General features: G+C 41.6%; 1 protein-coding gene across 6 annotated transcripts in view; it reads left to right on the forward strand.

Moving 5' to 3' along the window:
- Positions 1–21183, forward strand: part of LOC126185141 (solute carrier family 41 member 2-like) — a 994709-nt gene that overhangs the window by 955968 nt on the left and 17558 nt on the right. For all 6 annotated transcript variants that reach the window (XM_049927981.1, XM_049927983.1, XM_049927984.1 and 3 more), the window contains 4 exons: positions 6904–7241; positions 12683–12862; positions 20436–20580; positions 20833–20979. In XM_049927981.1, coding sequence (XP_049783938.1) covers positions 6906–7241; positions 12683–12862; positions 20436–20580; positions 20833–20979 — 808 coding nt within the window. In that variant the 5' untranslated portion in view covers positions 6904–6905. The remainder of the gene's footprint in view (positions 1–6903; positions 7242–12682; positions 12863–20435; positions 20581–20832; positions 20980–21183) is intronic.

The raw sequence follows: 21183 nt of genomic DNA on the forward strand, positions 1-21183 counted from the left end.
ACCTTGGTTACTTCAGTGCATAGAGCTATCATAGCTGTTCTCACCCTATTGACATATTCAGACAATGACTCATAATTATCCTGAACATGATAAAAGTAATCGTCCACAAGATCCTTGCGCCTTTGTTCACCTGAACACTCTTTCAAAATTGTCTGATGTAGACAAAACAAGGAACCACCTTGGCTTAACACCTCACTAATTACCCGACTTAGCTGTCCTTCAACCAATGGATAAATTAACTGACAGATTAATCCTTCTGAGACTTGTAATACACGAGCTTGGTTTTCCAACTTAACAATCAACCATAATAGCTCTTTTATACTATAAACGTCCTTTACAGACAATCTATATACTCCCTGAAGTAGTGGTAACAAGGGATTCAGCAATTTACTAAATTGTTCCGAACTCTGGACTGCAGTATTCAGACTGCCCCTTCTACCTTCCTCTACACCTTGGTTCCCTTCGCCTTCTTGCCATTTATAAGTAAACAGGGTCCTTTGCACTGAAATTAATTCTTGTTGCAACACCCGTATATCATTCAAAAATTTATTGCCTTCACAAAAAAGCTAAATATCACTAACTCGATTAGCCATGTGATCCACCAGAGCGTGTAACCATAACAATTGAGCTTGGGAGGGACTAGAACCTTCTAAAAACTCAATGCCTTCCTTTACAACACCCAAAAAGGAAAGACATGCAGCACATGCAGTACTCACCTCGCCTGCTGCACAGCAGTGATGTTTACAGGCATGTCTAATATACCTCGCAACTGCTGGCTCAATTTGGCCACGCTGCCCTCGTCTCCTTCGCCTCTTATTTGAAGTTCATACTGCAGTGGTTCTTTTCTTATTTACTTTAAGCCCAACACACAGTAAACTGCCATGGCATGGGAGCTGGAAACACACAGGGAATTTTAAACAAGGCCCTCAACCCAATATAACTCTATTACTTATACAGCTAACAAAGCACCAAGGAATGTAATGCGGCAAACAGAGGAACCACGCTCTGCTACCATTTGTAGCGATGACTTAAAATCTTCAGAACAGGCTCTCCCTTTTGATTAAGGAAGGACTAGGCCCAAGTTTGCACATATAATAAATTTTATTATATTGTATTTCCTCAGCACATGTTCACATTCCTTGGTACTCAATAAAATATACTGTACAATTTACATTCATTACACTCTTTATCCTTTAGCAAACAAATTTTGAAATAAATACGATCACTATCAAATTTCCTTAACACCAAAAATTTAAGCAAAGGCTTTCGAAGTGAACTCAGAAATAAACTCACCTCACAACCAGGCTAAAGTTTACCTTTCCCTCAAATAAAATATACTAAAAAAACTCAACGTTAAAAAGACACAAGCATAATTGCATTAAAAAAATATTTACCCAATTAATAAAATTATTGAACGTTCAACATTATCTTAGTAAACCTTGAACAAAGCAAAATTTCTGCAAGCTTAATTACCACACATTTAAGCATAAGCTACTCAGACAATTATAGCTCAATAAGAGTGCTAAATTACAGGAAGAAAATACAATTTAGAATTTTACAGTCCTGCTCTGGACACATGCCCTTCTTGCTCTCCGAACGGACCCACACAACCTGCGTACTCCTCCAGGCCAAGGTACATAAACATTGAAACCAGAACAACAAAGCCTTCTAGAACACACAGAAATCTGCTATTAGAAACATTTCTACCCACAGCCTTATATATACGCTGCAGTCTTTAACATGCAAATAAAACACAATAAAATAGTGGCCATACAATTAAGAAAACAACCCAGCAACTTAATTATGAGTAAAAAAACCTTAACAACTACATATCTCTCTTTAACTAATGAAAAGAACATTCACTGATATACACATACGAAAACCAAAATGCCTCTTTCACAACCAATTAGCATGTCCCGACTTAGTCAAATATTAATTAATGACAAGTAATGAGCAGCACCAGTATCATAATCTGAATCTGAACTGAGAAAGTTTTTATACGACGAACGAGCCTGTGCAATTGTTTAATTTTTAAGATAACCACAGTTGTCGTTGGAATGATGCTCACTAGAAAGATTATCGGTAAGACTGGAACTCCAGCAAATGGAAACAGAGCCCCCTAACAATTGTCTGTGGGCCGGAGAGCAGATCAACATCCACTGTTAACACCAAGGCAGTCCAGCCATCACTCGCCTCTCTCAAATACTGTGCTCCAGCTGCAGTGCACAACAGTTGTGCCTCCTGGTGGCTCAGTTCCGTCAGCCCCACTGCTTGCCTCCAACATGCACTATATACCCAGCCAGCGTGAGACAAAATCGATACTGGCTAGCTTACATAGTCTTTGAACCAGAGGAGATAGATTCTATTACCTTGATGTGAACACATCAACAGGTTGACAAATCCTCTTTTCAGAAATGATTTTCTTGCTGTAACTGATGTGCGTGTTATATCTTTTCCATGTCAGCCATTATCAGTCTTTTCCCTAACCAGATAGCAAAACTCATATACTAATTTTACTCTCTAATTTTCATATCTAATTCCCTCAGCATTGCCTGATGAAATTTGGCTGCATTTACATTACCCTCGCTTTTGCTTTTACTTATACTAATATTATAACTTCTTTTCAAGACACTGTCCATTCCATTCAACTGATCTTCCAAGTCCTTTGCTGTCTCCAACAGAATTACAAAGTCATCAGCAAATCTAATTTTTTTAATTTTTTTTTTTCTTCCACAATTTTAATTCCCTCGCCAGTTTTCTACTTGGTTTCCTTTATTGCTTGCTCAGTGCTCAGATTGAATAACATTTTTATACTTTCTCCTTTCAGACATTAAATTCCATATATTTTGGGTTATCCAAGGATATCTGTTGGGCCTTGTCTTTTGATTTATTTGACCCTCTGCTTCCTTCACTATCTCATCACTCTTAGCTACCCACTCATCTTCTGTTGTATTCCTTTCTCCTGTTACAGTTAGAATTGCTTAATGCTCCCTTTGAAACTCTCAACAAGTAGTGGTTCTTTCAATTTATCCAGGTCCCATCTCCTTAATTTCCCCACTTTTTGCAGTTACTTCAGTTTTAATTAGCAATTCATTACCAATAAATTATGACCAAAGTCTACATCCGGCCCTAGAACTGTTTTGCAGTTTAAAATCTGGTTTCTAAATCTCTGTCTTATCCATCAGGAACATACTGGTGTCTTCAGGTTTCCCCCACATATACAAACTTCTTTCATGATTCTTATATCAAGTTTTAGGCAATGATCAAACTGTGCTCTGTGCATCATTCTACCAGGTGGCATTTCCTTTCATTTTTTCTCCCATAGTCCAAATTCTTCTACCATTTTTCTTTCTCTTACTTTTTCTGCTGTTGAATTCCAGTCCCCCATCACAACTAAATTTTCCACTCCATTAATAATCTGAATACAGTGATGTAGCAACTCTTTTCTTTTTGGGAGGGGGGGGGGGTGGATGGGAGGCAAGTAAAGCTATTAAGCAAATATGTATATCAAAAGTGTGTGAAGGGCTTAATCAGACAGTGATATGTTGTTCTACAAAGAGAAACACTTCATTAATACCAAGAGTCACAATATGTGACCAGTTATATAGATCCTGCTTCTTGAAAACAATTTTGTTTCTTCAATTTTGAAAAATTCATCACATAGCAGGGAAGACATTAGTTGTACTTTCCTCTGAAACCACTTACAAACAGTAGTTCAGGTATATTGTAGCCTGAAAAAACAATGAGCCACTGGTAAACCTGTTGTTGTTGTTATTATTACTATTTCAGAAACACTTTACAGCACAGCTTAATGGGAAAAAGTTATAATTTATTTGAAGGAGGGGAAGGAATTTATGGTCTTTTTTCCCTCCAAAAATTTTGCACACTATTTCTAAATGCAGCTTTCATTTCCACAATCTGGACAACAAATTCATTGAAACTTCCTGGCAGATTAAAACTGTGTGCCCGACCGAGACTCGAACTCGGGACCTTTGCCTTTCGCGGGCAAGTGCTCTACCAACTGAGCTACCGAAGCACGACTCACGTCCGGTACGCACAGCTTTACTTCTGCCAGTACCTCGTCTCCTACCTTCCAAACCTTACAGAAGCTCTCCTGCGAACCTTGCAGAAGTAAAGCTGTGCGTACCGGACGTGAGTCGTGCTTCGGTAGCTCAGTTGGTAGAGCACTTGCCCGCGAAAGGCAAAGGTCCCGAGTTCGAGTCTCGGTCGGGCACACAGTTTTAATCTGCCAGGAAGTTTCATATCAGCGCACACTCCGCTGCAGAGTGAAAATCTCATTCTGGAAACATCCCCCAGGCTGTGGCTAAGCCATGTCTCCGCAATATCCATTCTTTCAGGAGTGCTAGTTCTGCAAGGTTCGCAGGAGAGCTTCTGTAAGGTTTCGAAGGTAGGAGACGAGGTACTGGCAGAAGTAAAGCTGTGCGTACCGGACGTGAGTCGTGCTTCGGTAGCTCAGTTGGTAGAGCACTTGCCCGCGAAAGGCAAAGGTCCCGAGTTCGAGTCTCGGTCGGGCACACAGTTTTAATCTGCCAGGAAGTTTCATATCAGCGCACACTCCGCTGCAGAGTGAAAATCTCATTCTGGAAACAAATTCATTCATGACAGCCATGAGATTAACTTTTTAGCCCTGTCTTGATGAATATAAGAGGTGAGGTAGATGGCCGAGTCTCAACTGTGCCATTTTTGGTCCGAGACAAGTTTTAAGTTGTCACAAGGCTCTGGATGTCCTCTCAGAGAATGCTGACGACACTTCAACCTTCTTAATCAGAATGACCAAGTGAGTAACTTGCTGAAACACTTCTTTAACCCTAACACATTCAACAGTATATTGTCTTTCAACAGTGGATATGTTACATGGTTCTACTCTATTTGTAATGTTTTGCAGCATTTCAAGTTGTGCATGAAGCCTGTAGAGAGTAAAGTCAGGTGTATGTACTCAAAGCAACTTAGTCAAACTTTGTGTAGATGGACGATTGATTTTTGGAGGACATAAAAAGTCACCCTTCAATACAGGATGGACACTTCATTCCTCTTGTTTGAACCTTCGACCAGTCTCCTTCAGAAAATCATGAATTTCTAATATTTCTCTTAAATCTTCATTCATAAGACAATTCCCCAGGAATAAATAATGTTTCAGTTTTATTTGGCTGTGAAATATTTGGATCTTTCAGATTGAGGTTCTTAGAATAATGTTTGGATTTCTCTAACAGTGCATCAAATGCTCATGCAATCATATTATTAGCAAGGGCTGCTTTTAGAACATCTACAGAATGTCACTTCACCTACATTATAATTTGGATTCTGTAGACATCTAGTTAGTTCTTCACATAGCCCAAACACTTCCATAGTGACTGATGTATAAAACATAGTCTCAAATTTTTTGAGCCACTTCACATAGCCCCACAGAAATGTCTGCCTTTCAACTCTAATTCAGCTCTGTGCATCGAATATTTCAGTCACTGTTTCCTGGATCAGGTCATAGTTTTCCCTAAAATGTTTCAAAGACTTTATGCTTACAAATCATCATTATACTTACAGATCATCATTCGTATCAGCCTTTGAAATTTCAGATCTGGATTTGTCTTATCGACACCAGACGATCCCACATCATACCCATACATGTTTTCCTTTTTGTGTATCCTAGAATTATATTTGCAATTTCTTTCACAGTTACTAAGACAACACAATCAATCACAGTTCATGAAACTTGTTGTAGTGTGACATCCAGTGATTCCTGCAGTGGATGTAATGCCTCTCTGGCTGGTCTTCAAGGGCTTCATTCACATCCTTGTTCTGCCCACACATTAGCTGCACCATTGATAAAATGGGAACATAGAAACTCAGTTACTCTTGAGAGTCTTGCAAGAAAGCACTTGTTGCCAGCATTAGCACCCTGACGTCTGGCACATTGTGCAAAATGCTGAAAAAGTTCTTTTATTTTGGGCATTTCAGGGTAGTGCGGCTGGCCAGCTACTTCCTTCATTGAAGCTGCAATAATTTCATAAAATGAAGAATTTCTTATTTGTTGCACAATGTTCCATGTGAGTTATAATTCCCAGTACTTCATTGTGTGTTGCAGCACTTCAAGCAGATCTTCAGTTCTACTATACTGTTTGTTTCCTCATCAAGAAATATTATGAGATTTACAGTGATGGCTCCATGACCTTTCAATGCATTTCCTGTTTCATTTAGGAACCTGAGTGAACTGGTAATTACTAACTGATAATTTTTAACTTTCTCGTGATCAGCCAGCAAATGTTGTCCAAGTTGCCAATCATAGATGTGCTATTTTCACATTGCTGAATAATTGCAACAGGCTCTGGAAGAAAAAGACTCTTCTTCTGTATTTTGAACTTCTCTGTACCTTTCTCCAGGTAAAGAAATCTGCTTTGAGAAAAGCCAGGTTTGGTTTTACTGGGGCTTAGTTATTGCCTTGAGATAAATCAAACATTGGCAGGCTGAGTGCTTCAGTGCACCGATCATGTGAACCTCGACTCTTATATAACTTCCAGACAATGGACGGTAATGAAGAATGGAGTGGTGGTATGCACTGGTATCAGAACTGCAGATTTTGAGACATAGTATGAAAGAACTTTTGCACTGTTTGATGCAAATCTGTTATATTCATACTTTTAAAATCCTCTGATAAGTGTTAAAATAATATTTTAAGAAGTCTAAATTTTAAAAACGCTCCCCGGAAGGTCAAATCGAGAACTGTATATATCATCTCCACCTGCTACTGAGATCACATGTTCATAGTTAGTTTAACTGTAATTTACTGCATATACTTAAAGCAATTGTTATAGTTTTTATCATCCAAAATCTTAAATGTGAAAAAGCAGCAGCTGGTATCACAATAAACTTGCATTAACTTTGTTGCAGAAATGGTGGCTTACCCAGACCTGCCCGAAGTGGTGCCCGGGGAGCATGTGTTGGTAGATGTGGATAAGCTCAGTGGCCAAAAGAGTCCGCTTGAGAAGATGCCCTCACTGAATGCCAGCAAGAAAGTGCTGCCAGATGATAAGTCACCCACCACCCCAGGTGGCTTCTCACTGGCCAGCACTGCCAGCATTGCCACCATCACCACAGTGGCCACTGTTGACGAGACTCCACAGGAGAAACAGGAGCGCTGGTACCACACCATCCTGCAGGTCTCTGTGCCCTTCTTCCTGGCGGGTGCTGGCACCATCGGCTCGGGGCTGCTGCTCGGCACTGTCGAGGTGTGTTGAACTTACTCTTTCCTAACTTGAGTTTCCATTGTCTGTTGTTAACAAGCTTCTTGATATATACGCTAATAGCTGACTTTTTATGATCCAGAGCCGGCCGGGGTGGTCGAGCAGTTCTAGGTGCTACAGTCTGGAACCGCGCGACCGCTACGGCCGCAGGTTCGAATCCTGCCTCAGGCATGGATGAGTGTGATGTCCTTAGGTTAGTTAGGTTTAAGTAGTTCTAAGTTCTAGGGGACTGATGACCTCAGTAGTTAAGTCCCATAGTGCTCAGAGCCATTTGAACCATTTTATGATCCAGAGCAAATGGAAACCACGTTGGCCTCTCATTCGGGAGACTGACAGTTAAAATCCTCCTCTAGGTACACAGATACAGTTTTCCCATGGTTTCCCTAAACTGCTTAGAGTAAATTCTGGGTGGTTCTTTTGAAAAGTAGATTGCCAGTATCCTTCCCCACCCCTCCCCAATTCAAGTTAGTGCTCTGTTCCTTATGACCTCACTGTCAATGAGAAATTGAATCCTGAGTTTGCTTCCTTTTAGGGTTTACACACTGTACCTAGACCAAATTAACAATGTGATTGTCAGCTAGTTATTTACAGGCAGTTACCATAGCAAACACTAATTGAAGATACTTTGTCATGCTTTCTGTTCTGTCCACCTTTGTCACAGTGCTGTGCCACCTCGAGTGTCAGTAAGTGTTGTCAGTTGTTGGTAATAATTGTGCCTGGTAACATAACTATCGTGATCCAGCTACATGTGGTGTGTTTATTTTGCACAAAAGAATGTCTGCAGCTAGCATTCCAAGTGTTCAATAAAACAAGTATTTCCTGCAAAGGGACTCAATATTATATAATAAGAGGGAGCATGTAAACATATACAGTATGTAACATGACAGTTGTCACTATTGTAATCGTATAGTCGTCACATTTAATGGTGAACTGGCAACCACCTCTCTTCCTTGCTCAAATGTGGTCTAACATCAGTCACTGTATTATTATAATCTGGGTTTAAGGTAAAATATTTTTTATTGTGGCTTCCCCTCTGTGTGGGAGCTAACAGATGTGTTTTTTCATAAGTCCATCAAAAAGTAGAATGACATCTGCTAAAGTCATTAATAATTGAGTATCTGAATAAGTTAACAAGATATTATCAAAATAACTAATGATTCTTTTCATTGTGAATCTAGTAGCATGGTCTGCTTTGACTGTCTGACAGAAACATGTACATTCAAGTCGTATATCATCTCCTAATATTGTGTGGTACATCCTTTTGCCCCCATAGAGCAGCAACTCGACATGGCATGGACTCAACAAGTAATGGAAAGTCTGCAGAAATATGAGTCGAGTCATACTACTTCTATAGCTGTCCATAATTATGAAAGGGCTGCTGGGCCAGGATTTTGTACATGAACTGACCTCTCAATTATGTTCCCATAAATTTTTGGTAGGATTCATGTTGGGTGGTCTGGGTGGCCAAATAATTCACTCATTGTCACCCAGTGGCATGGCGCATTGTCCATGAATGCTGAAAATGGTCTCCAAGTAGCCAAACATAAATATTTCCAGTCAATGATTGGTTCAGCTGGACCAGAGGACCCAGTCCATTCATGTAAACACAGCCTACACACTCTGGAGCCACCACCAGCTTGCACAGTGCCTTGTTGATGGTTGGGTCCAAGGCTTTGTGGGGCCTGCACTACACTGGAACCCCACCATCTGCTCTTACCAACTGAAATTGGGACTAATCTTACCAGATCACAGTTTTCCAGTCTTCTAGGGTCCAACCAATATGGTCACAAGCCTGGGGGAGGCAATGCAGGTGACGTCGTGCTGTTAGCAAAGGAACTTGCGTCGGTCATCTGCTGCCATGGCCCATTAACACCAAATTTTGGTTCACTGTCCCAATGGAAATGTTCATCATACATCCCACATTGATTTCTGCAGTATCTCATAGTGTCGCTTGTCTGTTAGTACTGGTAATTCCATGCAAATGCCACTGGTTTCATTCATTAAGTGAAAGCCATCAGCCACTGCATTGCCCATGGTGATAAATAATGCCTGAAATTTGATATTCTTGGTAGTCTCTTGACACTGTGGATCTCAGAGTACTGAATTTGCTAACAATTTCTGAAATGGGATGTCCCATGCATCCAGTGCCAACCACTATTCTGCATTCAAGTTCTGTTAATTCCCATCATGTGACCATAATCACATTGGAAATCTTTTCACATGAATCACCTGCATATAAATGAAATCTCCACCAATGCACTGCCCTTTTATACCTTGTACAGGGTGTTTCAAAAATGACCGGTATATTGGAAACGGCAATAAAAACTAAACGAGCAGCGATAGAAATACACCGTTTGTTGCAATATGCTTGGGACAACAGTAAATTTTCAGGCAGACAAACTTTCGAAATTACAGTAGTTACAATTTTCAACAACAGATGGCGCTGCGGTCTGGGAAACTCTATAGTATAATATTTTCCACATATCCACCATGCGTAGCAATAATATGGCGTAGTCTCTGAATGAAATTACCCGAAACCTTTGACAACGTGTCTGGCGGAATGGCTTCACATGCAGATGAGATGTACTGCTTCAGCTGTTCAATTGTTTCTGGATTCTGGCGGTACACCTGGTCTTTCAAGTGTCCCCACAGAAAGAAGTCACAGGGGTTCATGTCTGGCGAATAGGGAGGCCAATCCACGCTGCCTCCTGTATGTTTCGGATAGCCCAAAGCAATCACACGATCATCGAAATATTCATTCAGGAAATTAAAGACGTCGGCCGTGCGATGTGGCCGGGCACCATCTTGCATAAACCACGAGGTGTTCGCAGTGTCGTCTAAGGCAGTTTGTACCGCCACAAATTCACAAAGAATGTCCAGATATCGTGATGCAGTAATCGTTTCGGATCTGAAAAATGGGCCAATGATTCCTTTGGAAGAAATGGCGGCCCAGACCAGTACTTTTTGAGGATGCAGAAATGATGGGACTGCAACATGGGGCTTTTCGGTTCCCCATATGCACCAGTTCTGTTTATTGACGAAGCCATCCAAGTAAAAATAAGCTTCGTCAGTAAACCAAATGCTGCCCACATGCATATCGCCGTCATCAATCCTGTGCACTATATCGTTAGCGAATGTCTCTCGTGCAGCAATGGTAGCGGCGCTGAGGGGTTGCCACGTTTGAATTTTGTATGGATAGAGGTGTAAACTCTGGCGCATGAGACAATACGTGGACGTTGGCATCATTTGGACCGCAACTGCAACACAGTGAACGGAAACCCGAGGCCGCTGTTGGATCACCTGCTGCACTAGCTGCGCGTTGCCCTCTGTGGTTGCCGTACGCGGTGGCCCTACCTTTCCAGCACGTTCATCCGTCATGTTCCCAGTCCGTTGAAATTTTTCAAACACATCCTTTATTGTATCGCTTTTCGGTCCTTTGGTTACATTAAACCTCCGTTGAAAAATTCATCTTGTGGCAACAACACTGTGTTCTAGGCGGTGGAATTCCAACACCAGAAAAATCCTCTGTTCTAAGGAATAAACCATGTTGTCCACAGCACACTTGCACGTTGTGAACAGCACATGCTTACAGCAGAAAGACGACGTACAGAATGGCGCACCCACAGACTGCGTTGTCTTCTATATCTTTCACATCACTTGCAGCGCCATCTGTTGTTGAAAATTGTAACTACTGTAATTTCGAAAGTTTGTCCACCTGAAAATGTACTGTTGTCCCAAGCATATTTCAACAAACGGTGTATTTCTATCGCTGCTCGTTTAGTTTTTATTGCCGTTTCAAATATACCGGTCATTTTTGAAACACCCTGTACATACGATACTATTGCCATCTGTATATGAGCATATCGCTATCATATGACTTTTGCCACGTCAGTATGTGTTACCTAAGGTCTAATATGCATTACAAACTGACTGTATCCTCATGGTAACAGCATTAAACAAAGAACTAGACTGGGTGAGAGGAGACCACACCAGTCCTATAAATCACTGCAAGTAAAAATAGAAAGTAGGGGGAGGGGCAGACACTGAGAAAAAGTTTACTATGTTTGATTACATGTCATAAGGATGTGTCTCAGACTCCTTGCCCCTGGAGGTCATCAGCTTTTCTGTAATAGAAAGAAGTGAAATTTTGCCATCCCTTGCCTTTCATTGCTGCCACTTGACAAGGTGTATTCATGCACTAGAGCTAGATGGCACCACACAGAGATACTGCTTTAATGGCCATCAGCCACAATAATGAAATTGCTAATCAACTGATAGTCCAGGAAATTTTCTAGCATTGCAACTTCCATACATGCAACAGAATCATTGGCTCTTAAGGCATATCCAGAACTAATTTCACTTCTAATGATTTATCTCGCTTAATATGATTGTGCTGAGTTGCATCTTCTAGAAAGTCTGTAATCCAATCACAAATATGGTCTAATATGCTGTCAGCTGTAGTTTGTTAATTAGCTGACAATCTGGCACTGTATCAAATGCCTTCTGGAAGTCAAAAAATACTTCATCAACATTGATGCCACTATCTACTGCTGTCTAGATATCATAGACAGTGAGCCAATTTCCATAAAATCACTGTTTGCAGAATAAATGTTGAATAATATGTAGGAGTTTAGCCAGGCTCAAAAAAGATCATAATACACAAACATAAAAGTTGTTCCATAATACGAAAGACTGGCATCACTGATATAGGCCTGTGATTTGTACACATATGTCTTATGATTCAAAAAAAAGAACTGACATGGGCTTCTCCCCATAGCTCAGAGTGCTTTGTTATTCCAGCAATCTAACATAAACTGTTGGTAGACTGGGAGCAGATTCTTCATCAAGTTTATATAGAATTACAGTCAAACAGGAGTGCAAAGAAATTTTATTTTATTTTCTGTTACATGTTGACTATCTCGATATCTGTAAGTCTGGCATTTGAGTAACAATTAAAAGGGGGAACTGGTGTATGATCATCCTCAGCTAAGCAGTTTAAGAAGACAAACTCATCCCTTTCTCATTCTCCATTTCAATGTCAGTACATTCATTCATTGACCAGAGAAACAACTTTTATTCAAGTAGTTAGCATTTTTCATGGGGTAACAATGTAACTGCTATTGTGCTATGGATGACACATACACTTCCTCATAAGAATTTTGAGTTAATGTTGTGAATTTCACGCACTAATGCCACAGTGAAAGAAACAAGCTGTGCTGTTTTATTTATTATTTATTTATTTGTTTGTGAAGGACATCTGCTGTAACTTTAGTACAGATCATAGATCTGATGAGATGATGCAATTTTCACGAAATGAACTGTTACTTTCAAAATTCACTATTATTTTCTTTTGCTTGTGCAATGTATAAACACTTTTTTTTTTTTTTTTTTTTTTTTTTTTTTTTTTTTTTTTTTTTTTTTTACAGAAATGGGCTGTGTTTGTGGAAATATCTTCACTGATGATCCTGGTGCCTTCCCTGACTGGACTTAAAGGAAATTTGGATATGTGTCTCGCATCTCGATTGTCTACCCAAGCAAACTTAGGGCTCATGGATAGCAGGAGAGAGACATTTCTCATGGTGACAGGAAATATAGCCCTTGTACAGGTATATATAACTAGCTCATGTACTTCTCAAAACTGAAGATAATTTTGAGATTTCTCTATTTTATTTACACAAGATGTTACAAAAAGTCAGTATTTAAGCACTAAATATGGATTATAGTTCCATGTTCCAAAATGGTTACAATTTTTAAGCAGTTATCTCATTTAAGGTTTGGTGGTGGTGGTGGTGGTGGTGGTGGTGCAGGGCAGGGACTAGCAGAGATGGAGCCAGGAAGATAGCAGGATCAAAGAATGTGTTCAATGGACAGCTCCCATCTATGCATTGGCAGTGGCCATTCAGTCAGGTAGAAATCTGATTGGTGCTCATGCTCACATTAAATGCTACACATAAATTACAGAGGAGTTGGTATACATGATGGCTTTCACAGGTGACCCCACTGAGCAAGGAGCAAGGTGGTGCAGTGGCTAGCACACTGAACTCGCTTTCAGGATGACAGTTCAAACCCACATCAGGCCATCAGAACGAACCAACCAACAGGTGACCCTACCTCTGACAGACTAGAAAAAACCCATGACAGAATTGGGGAAGGTTGTGCTGGGTGGTTGTATTGAAAAGGTATTGCAGCTTGGTCTATCACAGGGGTATGATACATGTGGCAAGGGGTTGGGAGCGGGCATAGCATAGGGATGGACCAAGATACTGTAGTGTTGCTACCCAGTTTTTTAGCAAAAGTAATAAGAAGTAGTAAGGAAGCCACTGTTAAGTATTGCACTAGCAGCCACAGACTAGTGGCTGCAGTATGACAGTGTGTGTTGAAACAACATCCATGTAAGAGGGCTGCAAAATAAGGCTAGCTACATTCAGCAGAAAACTGCACCATACAGTGGTAATAACTGTAACATGTGGGTCGAAGCTACAGTCACAAGAGAAATCTATAGGAGGACTTTGAGCAGAATCAGCACCCAGAACTGCAATGAGATTGCAGCCACACAGCAGATGCTGGTCATTGAACTGTACAATTGGCCCCTGTGTCATAAGACCACAAGCGCCAAAATTGGGTCACAAGTCATAGACATTGGCTGCAGCTGGCCATTGCTCCTGCTTGATCAGCATCCCTCAGCAGCAGCAAGACTTCTGTGACACCATCCCGGGTGTCAGTGCCCTGGGCTAGCCTTCAAGAAGCAGCTCCAGCTGGACTGACTTCCATGTCATTGACAATTATGCCAGACTCTGGTCATTGCCCTGTTCCAGATGGCTTGCTGTGTCCCACAAACACAGCCCTTCCACAAATTCAGTGCCAGGAACTGGCATTTAAACACTGGCCCAGTCAAGTACATCACATTCAGGCACAGCAGGGCCACACCTAGCACCTGTTGTGGGTCAGGTGGGAATCCTCACTGTGAACTCTGCTGCCATTGGTCCATGAAGGAGGGACCTCTGCCTGTCTGCCCAGCCCAGGCAGGCAACACCATACCATCCACCCCCCTCTGCTCCTCACTGTCAGTGCAGAATTCAACTCCAGGCACCGCCATCACCATGCCTCTGGAATGACCCAATTTTCTCCATTAGAGAAGATCTGGTGGCCACCTGTGACTGCAGAGCAGCCGCATCCTGCCAACTCAGCTTGCCTTGGATACTGGAGATGCCAGTCAGCACTCTCTACCAAGCAGCGTGTTCATGCCACCCACATACGTCTATGTCTGCAACTATGACGCTGGAATATTACGAGAGAACTCTGGGCCATGCCAGAGAAAGGAGCACAATCAGAAGAGTGTCTGAGCTGTATGAATTGGTAAAGAACTAATAGAGAGTTCTTGTATCATTACTAGGACCCACCTCTGGTGCTGTCCACATTTCCCACCTTCGACAGAGAACCCAGCCCGCACTCAGACAGCCTACACCTCTTGCCTTTATAGTCACAAAAACAACAGAAAGTCTCTTATTATGGGCAAAATGACTAAGTGTAATGTTTCAATGAAGTAAAAGCACATCAGAGCAATATAAATACATTATGTGATCAAATGTATCCAGACACCCCAAAAACATACATTTTTTATATTAGGTGCATTGTACTGCCATATACTGCCAGGTACTCCATATCGGCAACCTCAGTAATCATTAGACATCATGAGAGAGCAGAATGGGGCACTCCATGCACTTCGAACATGGTCAAGTGGTTGGGTGACACCTGTGTCATACATCTGTACGTGAGATTTCCACACTCCTAAACATCCCTAGATCCACAGCATCCAATGTGATATTGAAGTGGAAATGTGAAGGGACACGTACAGCACAAAAGTGTACAGGCCGACCTCATCTGCTGACTGACAGAGACTCTAGACAGTTGAAGAGTGTCAGACCATCACACAGGAATTCCAAACTGCATCAGGATCCACTGCAAGTACTATGACAGTTATGCGGGAGGTGAGAAAACTTGGATTTCATTGTTGAACGGCTGCTCATAAGCCACACATCATGCCGGTAAATGCCAAACAAGTCCTCACTTTGTGTAAGGAGTGTAAAAATTGGACGATTGAACAGTGGAAAAACGTTGTGTGGACTGGCGAATCATGGTACACAATGTGGCAATCCAGTGTAAGGATGTGGGTATGGTGAATGCCCAGTGAACATCATCTGCCAGCGTGTGTAGTGCCAAGCCAACAGTAAAATTTGGAGGGGGTGATGTTATGGAGTTTCTCATGGAAGGGCCTTGCACCCCTTGTTGTTTTGTGTGGCACTAACACAGCACAGGCCTACATTGATGTTTTAAGCACCTTCTTGCCTCCCACTGTTGAAGAGCAATTTGGGGATGGTCGGGTTGGGTTGGGTTGGGTTGGGTTGTTTGGGGGAGGAGACCAAACAGCAAGGTCATCGGTCTCATCGGATTAGGGAAGGATGGGAAAGGAAGTTGGCCGTGCCCTATCAAAAGGACCATCCCGGCATTTGCCTGGAGCGACGATTTAGGGAAATCACGGAAAACCTTAATCGGGATGGCCAGACTCGGGATTGAACCTTCGTCCTCCCGAATGTGAGTCCAGTGTGCTGGGGATGGTGATAGTGTCTTTCAACATGATCGAGCACCTGTCATAATGCACAGCCTGTGGCGGAGTGGTTACACGGCAATAATATACCTGTAATGGGCTGACCTGCACAGAGTCCTGACCTGAATCCTATAAAACACCTTTGGGGTGCTTTGGAATGCTGACTTCATGCCAGGCCTCATCGACTGACATTGATACCTCTTGTCAATGCAGCACTCCATGAAGAGTTGGCTGCCATTCCCCAAGAAACCTTCCAGCACTTGATTGAACATATGCCTGTGGGAGTGGAAGCTGTCATCAAGGCTAAGGGTGGGCCAACACCATATTGAATTCCAGCATTACTGATGGAGGGTGCCATGAACTTGTAAGTTGTTTTCATCCAGGTGTCTGGATACTTTTGATTACATAGTGTATGTTTGAATTTTGAGGCAAGGGGATTTCCTTTCACTGGAGTTCAACAGCACAATCATTGTGCCAGGGCCATGTTGGACAGTGAGATGACTGGGCATCACCAGCAGCAGCCATGCATTCAAGACTGGGCAGTGCCTGTCACTGCCAGCACTGAGTCCTTCACAAAACTTAGCGCCACAGCACTGACAACCTGCCATCCATACCTGCTGCTCCCACCAACAAGTTCTGCATGGGACTTAGTGCCTGAGCACCAGCTTCCATCCGATTCCTGCCAGTGGGCAGCAGGTCAAATCCCATACACAGCAGTCCCCACATGCTGCCACAGTGTACACATGTGAGGCTGAGGGGCCACTCTAGGTTCCATCCCTGACAGAGAAGTAGCGTGCCAATGGTGTCTTGGCTGTGGCCTACAGAGGGCACCATCCATCCACAGGCCTGCCATCAGCAACACAGGGTTCTCATGCAGCATCCTCTCATTAGGGCAGAATCTGCTGCCTGTATATCAGTGTCACCCAGAGGGAGTCATCTTTTGCCTCACCGAGTCACAAGAAAACATGTATTGATTGAGTCATGACAAAGCATGTACCAATTTTGAATAATGTATTCTTTACTATCAGCAGTGTTTCCACTGGTCCCTTCAGCCCATCAGCACCACCATTCACCTCACCCAGTGCAATTGCACTCTGCAGAGTGGTGTCAGGGGATCTGACATTATTACAATCAACACTGAAGGGTGTGCACCCCTGGCAGCATGACATCCGAGCCGCAGCCTACAACATTGATATATGGGGTATTCTTTTGTGTGGCAGTTATGGTGTCAAAGCTTAGGGGGCATGACAATAGTAGGTTTACTTTGGTAAAACTGAAGGAACCAGTATGGGGGTAACTGCAGAGATGAGTGGTTAGAACATGAGCATTGTATATTATGCAGTTTGCTTGGGCATTTGCCACTTGTTCTGAGTTTGTAGCAGCTGTTTTCTTTACGTTTAACTGCTCTGGGTGCATGGCTAGACAGTGTAGTGTGTCCAGGTGGCTTATGATTAGGCAAAAGAAGTAGGTTGGTAGTACAGGTGGCCACAGTGTGTTCTATCTGTGTTATTGTTGGATTATTATTTCTGCATTTTTTAAATTTATTTTTTATTATTAATTCTGAGTCAAGAAAATGAGTAATTGTGAGGCAATGGCAAAAATCAGACACACAAGGTATTCCCAGTGAGAAGGCTATACAGTTATTGGTGAATCAGGTAGCTCAATGAAGAGCAGATAAATTGGTTTCAGATAACAAACTAGCCAAGAAAAATGAGGAGATGTGTTTGTCAAAGTCACAGACTCTAGGAGTGGTTCCAGCTGTTGGTAACCTGGCTTCTTCCTTTTCTGGTTGGTCATCTGAGGATGTATTAGCATTTGCAGAGGATCTCAGGTCATTGGCTGTCATATGAGGTCAGTCAGATAACAAATTATTACAGATAGCAAGATTACTTTTAACAGAAGAAGAGAAGTCATCTATGTGGTGCACAGAGGCACTGTAAAAGCCAGAGACTTTACTCAACTTAGATGGGGATTAGAACAAAGATACAGAAAACAGAACAGTACATGGTTTTTCCATAAAGAGTTGAGTGTGGTTTCCAATAGGTATGATGAAGCAGTAGAAGATTTTGTGGATAAATTAGGAAACTTAATTGTGATACTTATGAGTTAACACAGAGTGAGGAGGTAAATGAAGTGTTGCTACAGAAGCCAAGTGATGTATGCCTGATGCTTTTCTGAGAGGTTTAGCACCAGAGATGTCTAGGAGGTTGTGCAAAGTGGTTAGATTAGCATTGGAGAATGAAGAACCTGATCTGTTAACAGATGTGAAAGATCAAATTAATTTTTTTTTAAATTGTGGACATATAAGGCATGGGCAGAGGCAATGCTACCAGCCATGGAGCCGTAATAATGATGGTGTGGATTTAATTTAATTTAATAAGGGTAATGGTAGAGTGAGTCTGGGGAGCAGAGCGTGGTGGGGGGGGGGGGGGGGGGAGGTACTTGTTAAACCTCGGAGGAAACCCCAGAGCCGCTGGATCAGGAGGATTGCTGCACTGGAGGTGTGGGCTGTAAGAGGGCACAGGATGCTGCTAGGACTGCAATTCATGAAAATGGGGTGGTGGGATTATTATGGGTTTGTGAGGATATACTGTGAGAAATCTGTCGCAGATTGGGTTTGGGAAGGGCTGGGGACACTTTCTGTGAAGGCCTCAGTAAGACCTTCAGCACGCTGGGTAAGGGACTTGCCAGACTAGTGGAATGTGTCTTGACCATGGGTCCGTATTATGAAGATACTGTCACTAAACTTGAACCAGGCAAAGGTTTTAGGATTTCGGATTGCTACGAAGGCTTTCTCTAGATGGCCCGTAAACAAGATGGCATAGGAGGGTGCCATGCAAGTGGCCAAGGCCATATTGCAGATTTATTTGTATATCTTTCCCTGAAAGAACAACTACTAGTTATGTGTGAGGGTATAATTAGCTGTACAAGGAGTGAATTAGATTATAGGTTTGGAGTCACACCCACCCAGCAAATGCTCCTCTAGTTCCATCATGGGATTAGCCCAGTGTATCAGAGGGCAGAGTCACCTCTGAAAAGCATCAAGTTATATACCAACTCTTCTGTTATTTCTGCATAGCATTTTATGTAGGCTTGACCACCAATCAGCTATCCATCTGAATGATTGGCCATTGCCAAATGGTGGCCAAGAGCAAAGTTGACCAGCCCATGGGAGAACACACAGCTGAGCACAACAAGCACAATTTCAGTGGCTGCTTGTGCATTCAAAATTTGGTGCATTGTTACCTTACTACTTGAATTATTTATAAATAGTGACTTGTAGATATGATTCCAGAAATCATGTTGGTGGCATGTTTCTGAACAGAAAAAAATGTACTGAAAAAATATGGCCAACCTTATACCCAATATAGAGGCAAAAAAATGTTTCATGGTCATTCAGCTGCATACATTTCCAATACTCTTTCCAATGACACTGAAGAAAGTATTGTCAAAGGTATGTACACCTATGCAGACCCAAGGAACCAATCCTAAATAAACATCTGTGTTTCGAAAGATACTTGCAGAGATGTACGTGCTAAAAACACAATCACTCCCCGCCGCTCATACACGTGAGCATACTGGTAAGTCTTTCATCAGTTACATCTGACTCCAGCACACAACAGCTTGGTACAGTGGTTAAATATTGGACTCATATTCAGGAGGAATGGAATTCAAATGTCTGTCTAGCCATCTTGATTGCTTAAGTCTTATCTGGTGGTCAGTTTCTTCGAAAAACTCACGATATATTTTTTACCTCATCCTTCCTCTATTCAACAATATTGAGTGTTCCATCTCTAATGGCCTCAGTGTTAACAGGCCTGTTAAATTTAATCTTCCATTCTTTTTTCTTTCAAAACCACAACTGTGCCTTCCTTCCTCAAATAATTGCTTAAATATCCCAAGTACAAGCCATCTCTCTGTCTAGAAGTCTAATTAAAATAATCTTTGCTTTATTGTCTGGGATGATCCTGTCCAGGAGCTTCATGCTATTGTCATGGTGCTGATGTGAAATTTCTATGGTGTTGGTTTGATGTCCTTGGAACCCACTTAACACATAATTTTATTGACAACAATTGCTTTATGACAGTTATGTGCAGTATCAGTCTGCAGAAAACAGCTACCAAGCCATACTTACTCCTTCATGTCTTCATTGTATGGCTGACAGTGAATTTTATCAGAGCTACATTTTATAAATGTAAGAACATTTATCACCAGTCTACCCTTGCAGTAAGTATGAGAACAAAATAGAACCACCATATGTAATTACTGGGAGAGAGTAAAAAGTGTAGTATGATAGCTATAACTCGGACCTCACTGCATACACATTTGCTTTTCACATCACATGGCCTTACATCTTTTGTCAATGTAGTCAGCTTAATTTTATGGATAGTTCTTGAATTTTCATAAATGCCTGTGTGAACCATGTACTGTATTTCTGCACTGTATTATTTTTTAATCTTTTGTCAGATGGTCTCTTATTTTACATTTTTTGAATTGTAGATCTTGTTGTTTGTTTTCTGATTGAACTGCAAGCTATGCCTTAACATTTACCCTACAATTTCTACATTTCACAGGTTCAGGCAATTGTTGCTGCTATAGTAGTAGCAATATTTGCTGTCTCTGTGAATGCAATCATGGAAGGGTCATTTCAGTACACACATGCTCTCCTACTTGCTTCCTCATCTCTTGCTACAGCTACAACATCATGCTTCGTTTTAGGTATGTAAGTATATCTCTTATGTTGCGTGGCTCCTCAAAGTACAGCATATCTTTTAACAGCCCTTCAGAGGCTATGTCTTAAAATTTCCTGTCTCCTTATTTTCCCTGTATTTTACCTTAACTGAAAGTGAGACTGAAAGATTGCACAAATAAATCAGCCAACATATTTGTCTAAGCAAATGCAATGTGGTATTTGGGATAACTGCTCTTCATGTTTATTTGAAATCTTTTTGAAATTAATTTTCATTTCAGATTTTGTACTGAGTGCTGTCATACTGATATCTCATAAGCGGAAAATGAATCCAGATAATCTAGCTACTCCTTTAGCTGCAAGTATAGGGGATATTGTTTCCCTTACACTTCTTGCCAACTTTGCATCAATTTTTTATGAAGTACATGGTAAGTAACTTTTCGCAAATTTTCTTTTTCAGCATTGACTAAGATTCTGATGTGATCTGCGCAGGTTAGCCTAACAAAACTAACAAAATACATACAGAAGATGGGCAAGTTATAATGTCACTGGACTCTACAAGTTGGTAATATATTTGATTGTATGCACTTAGCTTCACTAAGGTACAAAAAAAGGAATTGAAACTCAAGAGT

This window comes from Schistocerca cancellata, chromosome 4, assembly GCF_023864275.1.
Source record: "Schistocerca cancellata isolate TAMUIC-IGC-003103 chromosome 4, iqSchCanc2.1, whole genome shotgun sequence".
In the NCBI taxonomy this organism is placed as follows: domain Eukaryota; kingdom Metazoa; phylum Arthropoda; class Insecta; order Orthoptera; family Acrididae; genus Schistocerca; species Schistocerca cancellata.